Source organism: Delphinapterus leucas, chromosome 5 (genome assembly GCF_059928025.1).
Source record: "Delphinapterus leucas isolate spDelLeu-1000000601 "Yukka" chromosome 5, BTC_Dleu_Yukka2, whole genome shotgun sequence".
Taxonomy (NCBI): Eukaryota; Metazoa; Chordata; class Mammalia; order Artiodactyla; family Monodontidae; genus Delphinapterus; species Delphinapterus leucas.
The window spans coordinates 13,400,714-13,408,708 of NC_143133.1; the positions used below are offsets into that span (position 1 = coordinate 13,400,714).

Here is a 7,995-nt window from a genome sequence, read left to right on the forward strand (position 1 = left end):
TCAGTCTTGGAAGGTTGTGTTTTTCTAAGAATTTGTCCATTTCTTCCAGATTGTCCATTATTGGCATAGAGTTGCTTGTAGTAATCTCTCATGATCCTTTGTATTTCTGCAGTGTCAGTTGTTACTTCTCCTTTTTCATTTCTAATTCTGTTGATTTGAGTCTTCTCCTTTTTTTTCTTTATGAGTCTAGCTAATGGTTTATCAATTTTGTTTTTCTTCTCAAAGAAACAGCTTTTAGTTTTATTGATCTTTGCTATGGTTTCCTTCATTTCTTTTTCATTTATTTCTATTCTGATCTTTATGATTTCCTTCCTTCTGCTAAGTTTGGGGGTGTTTCTTGTTCTTCTTTCTCAAATTGCTTTAGGTGTAAGGTTAGGTTGGTTTTTTGATATTTTTTTTGTTTCTTGAGGTAGGATTGTGTTGCTATAAGCTTCCCTCTTGGGACTGCTTTTGCTGCATCCCATAGGTTTTGGGTCATCATGTTTTCATTGTCATTTGTTTCTAGGTATTTTTTGATTTCCTCTTTGATATTTTTCAGTGATCTCTAGGTTATTTAGTAGCGTATTGTTTAGCCTCCATATGTTTGTATTTTTTGCAGTTTTCTTCCTGAAATTGATATTTAGTGTTATAGCATTGTGGTTGGAAAAGATACTTGATACTATTTCAATTTTCTTCAGTTTACCAAGGCTTGATTTGTGACCCAGGATATGGTCTATCCTGGAGAATGGTCCATGAGCACTTGAGAAGAAAGTGTGTTCTGTTGTTTTTGGATGGAATGTCCTATAAATATCAATTAAGTCCATCTTTTTTAATGTGTCATTTAAAACTTTTGTTTCCTTATTGATTTTCATTTTCGTTGTTCATTCCATTGGTGAATGTGAGGTGTTAAAGTCCCCTACTATTATTTTGCTACTGTTGATTTCCCCTTTTATGGCTGTTAGCATTTGCCTTATGTATTGGGGTGCTTCTATGTTGGGTGCATAAATATTTCCAAATGTTATATCTTCTTCTTGGATTGATCCCTTAATCATATGTAGGGTCCTTCTTTTTCTCTTGTTATAGTCTTTATTTTAAAGTCTTGTTTTGTCTGATATGAGAATTGCTACTCCAGCTTTCTTTTGATTTCCATTTGCATGGAACATCTTTTTCTGTCCCCTCACTTTCAGTCTGTATGTGTCCCTAGGTCTGAAGTGGCTCTCTTGTAGACAGCATATATATGGGTCTTGTTTTAGTATCCTTTTGGGCAGTCTGTGTCTTTTGATTGGAGTATTTAATCCATTTACATTTAAGGTAGTCCTCAATATCGTTGTTCCTATTACCATTTTCTTAATTGTTTTGGGTTTGTTATTGTAGGTCTTTTCCTTGTCTTGTTTTTCCTGCCTAGAGAAGTTCCTTTAACATTTGTTGTAAAGCTTGTTTAGTGGTGCTGAATTCTCTTAGCTTTTTCTTGTCTGTAATGTTTTCAATTTCTCCATCAAATCTGAATGAGCTCCTTGCTAGGTAGAGTAATCTTGGATGTAGGTTTTTCTCTTTCATAACTTTAAATATGTCCTGCCACTCCCTTCTGGCTTGCAGAGTTTCTGCTGAATGATCAGGTGTTAAGGTTATAGCGTTTCCCTTGTATGTTATTTGTTGCTTTTCCTTTGCTTCTTTAATATTTGTTCTTTGTATTTAATTTTTGATAGTTTGATTAATATGTGTCTTGTTGTGTTTCTTCATGGATTTATCCTGTTTGGGACTCTGCACTTCCTGGACTTGATTGGCTGTTTCCTTTCCCATATTAGGGAAGTTTTTAACTATAATCTCTTGAAATATTTTCTCAGTCCTTTTTATTTTTCTCTTCTTCTGGGAGCCCTATAAATCGAATGTTCTTTCTTTTAATGTTGTCCCAGAGGTCTCTGAGTCTGTCCTCAATTCTTTGCATTCTTTTTTGTTTATTCTGCTCTGCAGTAGTTATTTCCTCTCTTTTATCTTTCAGGTCACTAATCCGTCCTTCTGCCTCAGTTATTCTGCTATTGATTCCTTCTAGAGAATTTTTAATTTCATTTATTGTGTTGTTCATCGTTTTTTGCTCTTTAGTTCTTCTAGGTCCTTGTTAAATGTTTCCTGTATTTTCTCCATTCTATTTCCAAGATTTTAGATCATCTTCACTATCATTACTCTGAATTCTTTTTCAGGTAGACTGCCTATTTCCTCTTCATTTGTTTGGTCTGGTGGGTTTTTACCTTGCTCCTTCATCTGCTGCATATTTCTCTGTCTTCTCATTTTGCTTAACTTACTGTTTGGGGTCTCTTTTTTACCGGCTGCAGGTTCGTAGTTCCCGTTATTTTTGGTGTATGCCCCCAGTGGTTAAGGTTGGTTCAGTGGGTTGTGTAGGCTTCCTGGTGGAGGGGACTGGTGCCTATGTTCTGGTGGGTTGGGCTGGATCTTGTCTTTGTGGTGGGCAGGGCCTTGTCCAGTGGTGTGTTTTGGTGTATCTGTGAACTTACTATGATTTTAGGCAGCCTCTCTGCTAATGGATGGGGTTGTGTACTGTCTTACTAGTTTTTTGGCATGCCATGTCCAGCACTGGAGCTTGCTGGTTGTTGAGTGGAGCTCGGTCTTAGCGTTGAGGCGGAGATCTCTGGGAGAGCTCTTGCCGATTGATATGACATGGGGCTGGGAGGTCTCTGGTGGTCCAGTATCCTGCACTCGGCTCTCCCATCTCAGTAGCTCAGGCCTGACACCCGGCCAGAGCACCAAGACCCTGTCAGCCACATGGCCAGGTACATGGGGATTTTCCTGCCTTTTCGGAAGTCTAATTTCTTCTGCCAGCATTCAGTAGGTGTTCTGTGGGAATTTTTCCACATGTAGATGTATTTTTGATGTATTTGTGGGGAGGAAGGTGATCTCCACGTCTTACTCCACCATCGTCTTGAAGATCCTCCTCCAATTTTGTTTTAGTCCATCACAAAAGACATGTAGAAAATACTTTTTCCTACTGGAATATATTAAAACATTCCTTTAGATTAATGCTTTAGAACTAAATATAGCAAGGGTTTATCATTTTTTTTTCCTTTGAAGAAAAAAATTTAAACAATTTCCAGATTATTATTAGAACTTTCTAGAACTCTAGTTCTTTGTTTGATGAGCAAACTTCGAAGGTATTTGTTGGAATTTCATTAACAGGCTGTATGGTCCACTAGGTCTCTGTGGCCTTCTGTAGGAGCCATAGTGAAGTCATTACACTTCAGTTTTATAGCATTGTAAATTGACATGAGCCATTTAGAAAACAATTAAACAGTAGCCTTTCAAAAACTCTTTGATGTGCTCCCACTTCCAGGAATCTGTTCTAAGGAAATAATTTAAAATTTGAAAAAATTTAAAGGGAAATATTCAACACAGTAATGTTAATTATTTTGGAAGCTCAAAAGCAACTAAAATGATCAATTAAAAAAGAACAGTTGCATATATTATGTTTTATCTAAGCTGTACTGTGCCCTAACCATTATGGTAGCAGCATAGTAAAATGTATATATAGTCTGATTATAACTATGAAAATGATTATTATAGATGATGGCAGTTTTTCCTCAGGTTTTCTCTAGTGTTAATGATGTGTCTCTTAAATTTAAGACTATGTATTTAAACATCTTGGTAAATTGGAAAAGCCAATATAGTTCTCTTCATACAATTTAATTTTGCTTTTGGGCACACTAAGAAATAGAATAAGCACATTTTAGCAGGACACTGTTAGTTCAGTATTTTGTATTACTAGGCATGACATTCATTCTTATCACTTGTATGTTATGACATGGGAAGTACCTAGTTCAAAGAACTGTATAACAGTTTTACATGTGCAAAAACTTTTTTTTAGGCTAGTTTGTATGGAGAAGGCTAATACATTTTTTAATTGATAGATTCTTTTAACTTGTCTGCATGACACCATGTTGTGACAGATTTATATTCATGATGCCTATGTAGTTGCCTGAGGCTGCTCTAACAAAGTAATACAGACTGGGGTGGCTTAACCAACAGAAACTTACTGTCTCGCAGTTCTGGAAGCCAGTAGTCCAAAATCAAGAAGACAGCAGAATTGGTTCCTTCCGAGGGAGAATCTTTTCCAGGCCTCCTTCCTAGCTTCTGGTGGCCTCAGGCATTCCCCGTCTTGTTGATAATGTTCTCCCTGTGTCTTCATGTGTTCTTCCCTTTGTGCATGTCTGTCTCTTTGTCCAAATTTCCCCTTTTTATGAAGTCACCAGTCATACTGGATATGGACCCACCCTAATGACTTCAACTTAATCATCAACAAAGACCCTATTTCCAAATAAGGTCACATTCATAAGTACTAGGGGGTTGGGGCTTCAACATCTTTTTTTTAGGGACATAATGCAACCCATACCAATGCCTTAATAATGCTATTGACCCTAATACCTTCTGGAGAATACCTTCTGGAGTATACACATGTATTGGGAAACATGTAGACTGATTTCTTCCCCTTTTAAATAATACCGTAAGCATATAAATCATTTAAGATAAGTCTAGCTCTGTAAAAATCAGGATTTCTAGAATGAATATTTTCTGTTTCTTGACCTTAATAATGCGTAGACTATGTCACAGTTCCCCTGGAAGCTTGTCTAGCACAGTGGTTCTAAATGCGCTAGCAGACAGCATCGACACCACCCAAGAACTTGATAGAAGTTCAGATTCTCAGGACCTTCCCACCCCTACTGCTGCTCTGGTTGTGAGGCTCAGGTCTGTGTTCTCACACCCTCCGGGTGATTCCAAAGTAGTGATATAGCATCTCAAGGTTAACAAATCACAAACTGAAAGCCTTGGTCTTAACTTCAGATTCGCTTTGCTTTTAGATTTAATTCACTTTCTTTGGTGGCATGTGGTGGAGGGTCAGGGGAGGGGAACCAGTTTAGTCATAAAGTAAAACCAGCTTTGAACCTTGAAGTTCATGACTTGAAAAATGTAAATTTGGAGACATATTATCTTTGCATTTTGTAAGTGGTAAAATGATGTCCAGATTTTTCATTGACTATTCCATAAAACATCTCCGTGCCACATATGGATTTCTAACTTGTTTGTCTTATATTTCCCCTTAATAGAATGAAAAGTTGATTGTAGAGCATCAAGAAAAATCCAACAGACTTCAGAAACGACTAAGTGAGGCGGAACAGAGAGCTGCTTCAGCCTCCCAGCAGGTAGGGAGCTTCCTCGTTATCCCTGGATAACAATAGTCTGAGTAGAGTGGAGATAAGAAAAGTTCCTTAGAAGTTTCCAGAGAACTAGTAGTTTTATTTTTATTTGATTAAACTACTTAAAATTAGTCTCTTTAATGTTTACGGTTGAAAAAGTAAACTTCAGAAACAGAAATAAACATCGGTCTCTGCCATTTGACACCTAAATCTGGAACTGCACTGTCCAATATGATAGCTGCTAACCACAGGCAGCTGTTTAAATTAAAATTAAATAAAATTAAAATTGAAATCTTCAGCCACACTATTCAGATTTCAAATGCTCAAAAGTCACATGTAGCCATGTCATATTGGACAGCGTAATATAGAACAACTCTGTCACCCCAGTAAGTTCTGTTGGACAGCACTGCTCTAGCATTATGTTCTGTCTAAAACTAGGCAGGTATTCATTGACAGATTCGGAAGTAAATGACATGCTTTGAATGTAGTGTTTCAAATTGCAGTGTTTTTATTGCAGTTTTTAAATGGAAAAAAATTACCTAGCTTATAGGTTTAACTTCATTTAATGCACATTTGTATATGACCATATAAATCTAAAATACCATATAAAAGTTGTCCAATGGGAAATAGAGTAAAAAGTGCAGAACATCAATGAAATTATAAGGGGCAATTACTCCTAATGCACACGTATCACATAAATGAAATGGGCCATTTGTTCTAAAGTAGGAGCAGTAGTCTCTCCTGTTAGGATCAAAATGAAAAGAGTTTAGTGATTATAAAGATAGGCTTGAAACAGACTGTTTAGATAGATAGATAGAGAAAAACAAACCGAGTTACTGTATTAATAATTATATAATATTTGGTACTGTTTCAATCAAAATCAACATTATTCTTAGATTTTATTACAGCAGTGACTAACTCTAAATACTGAATTCAGTTTGTGTTCATGATGTTTATAGATTTTTTTTTGAAATCTACTTGTGGTATGAACATGGCATAGCACTTAAAGAAAATCCAATCATAATTTGCCCTTCAATTTTCCTGCCTCTTGAAAGTAATTATAGTTTTACCATGTAAGTTTAACTTCTTATGAAATTATGGATTACTGGATGAATTAATTAGTTATTCAAGAATTCATTTAGATTATAAGGTAACAGGAGCCAAGGTGTATGGGACGGTATCATGAGAGGAGGTATTTTGGAGTCAGGCAGATAGCCTGGTGCCATTAAGTAGCCATGTGACTTTGGGCAGTTTCATCTTCTCTAAGCCTCAGTTCCTTCATGTTTAACGTAGGATAATAACGCCTCCCCAACAGAGTTATTGAAAGATCAAAGTAATTAGCACATACAAAGCACTTAGCATAGTCATTAAGTGGTAAATAAGATACTTATATATAGAAATTAAATTTCTCTATCACAGCCTTTAAAGGTTCAAGTTTACCTTTTTCAAGGACTGTGGTAAAGAAAATGCCTACCTGAAATCAACTACCTGCACAAGGGTACAGCTACAGAACCTTAACGATATAATCCAGTTGACTTCTAGTTGTCTCCTTCGTGACAGAATTAAACCTAAGCAGTCCAGCAAAGATGTTTCTCCTGTTATTTAAACTCCCTAATGGCAGAGATTACACCATTCTCCTTGTGAGCCTTCTTTTTAATGTTTGTCAGTAACCACTTCACAGATTTTTCCCTAAGTTTTTTTCCTTCCATTCTGTTCTCATTTGAAGATGGAAAGTAATCATTCAGCATTTTCCCCATACACAAAAAGGAATTTATTCCCTGGAGTTAATTTTTTTTTCTATTTTAAATGTGTCCAAGTCATAAACTTTTTTATAAGACATATATTCAGTCTTTTTTAATCTTTATCTTTGCCTTCTCTGAATCCTTTCTAATTTTCCCATTTTCTTCCAAAAACTGGAAACTCCTGTTAAAAATGATATCCTGGGAAGGGCTTGATATTTAATGAAGTAAAGGCGTTAAAACAGGAATCCCCAACCCCTGGAACTGGGCCGCACAGCAGGAGGTGAGCAGCAGGCGAGTAAGTGAAGCTTCACCTGCTGCTCCCCATTGCTCCCCACCGCTCCCCGTCGCCCCCCGTCGCCCCCCGTCGCTCCCCATCGCTCCCCATCGGTCTCTGTCGCTTCCCGTCGCTCCCCGTCGCTCCCCATCGCTCCCCGTTGCGTCCCGTCGCTCCCCACCGCTCCCCGTCGCTCCCATCGCTCCCCATCGCTCCCCGTCACTTCCCGTCGCTCCCCATCGCTCCCCACCACTCCCCATCGCTCCCCATTGCTGGCAGTACCGCCTGAACCACCACCCGCCCCTCCCCCCATCCGTGGAAAAACTGTCTTCTACAAAACCAGACCCTGGTGCCAAAACGGTTAAAGACCGCTGCATTAAAAGATGATTATTGTCTCTCACATGTCATGCTTACCAGTGCAGCCAAGCACCATGTCATTGCTTCAGCACAAGCCCTGCGGTGTAGTCATTCAGCCACGCTCGAAATGTGCTGTTCTGATTAACTTTTTCTATATCTTCTTCATCCATCTCTGGCCAACAGTTAGATGTTCCAAGTGTATCATTCTAAACTATTGAATGCCACACTGTGTTCTTTTGACGGTATGGGATTTTAAAAAATCAGTGTGGTGAAGCCCTTCTCTGCAGGACACAAAACCTAGAAACTATGAAAAGAAATTAATAAATGTGACTATTTAAATTTCAGATTTCTGCAGAGAAAAGTCGTAAAGTCAGTGACAAAAGAGAAAAATATTTGCAAGACATATGACAAAAGGCTCGTATCCTAAACACACATAGAGTGA

General features: G+C 37.8%; 1 protein-coding gene across 3 annotated transcripts in view; it reads left to right on the forward strand.

The window, feature by feature from the left end:
* The window catches only part of SCLT1 (sodium channel and clathrin linker 1), a 268,143-nt gene that overhangs the window by 246,063 nt on the left and 14,085 nt on the right, over window positions 1–7,995 (forward strand). For all 3 annotated transcript variants that reach the window (XR_016393194.1, XR_016393195.1, XM_022556932.2), the window contains exon 20: window positions 5,091–5,186. Coding sequence is in view for 1 of the 3 variants with exons in the window: in XM_022556932.2 (XP_022412640.1) it covers window positions 5,091–5,186 (96 nt within the window). In the remaining 2 variants the exon portion in view is untranslated. The remainder of the gene's footprint in view (window positions 1–5,090; window positions 5,187–7,995) is intronic.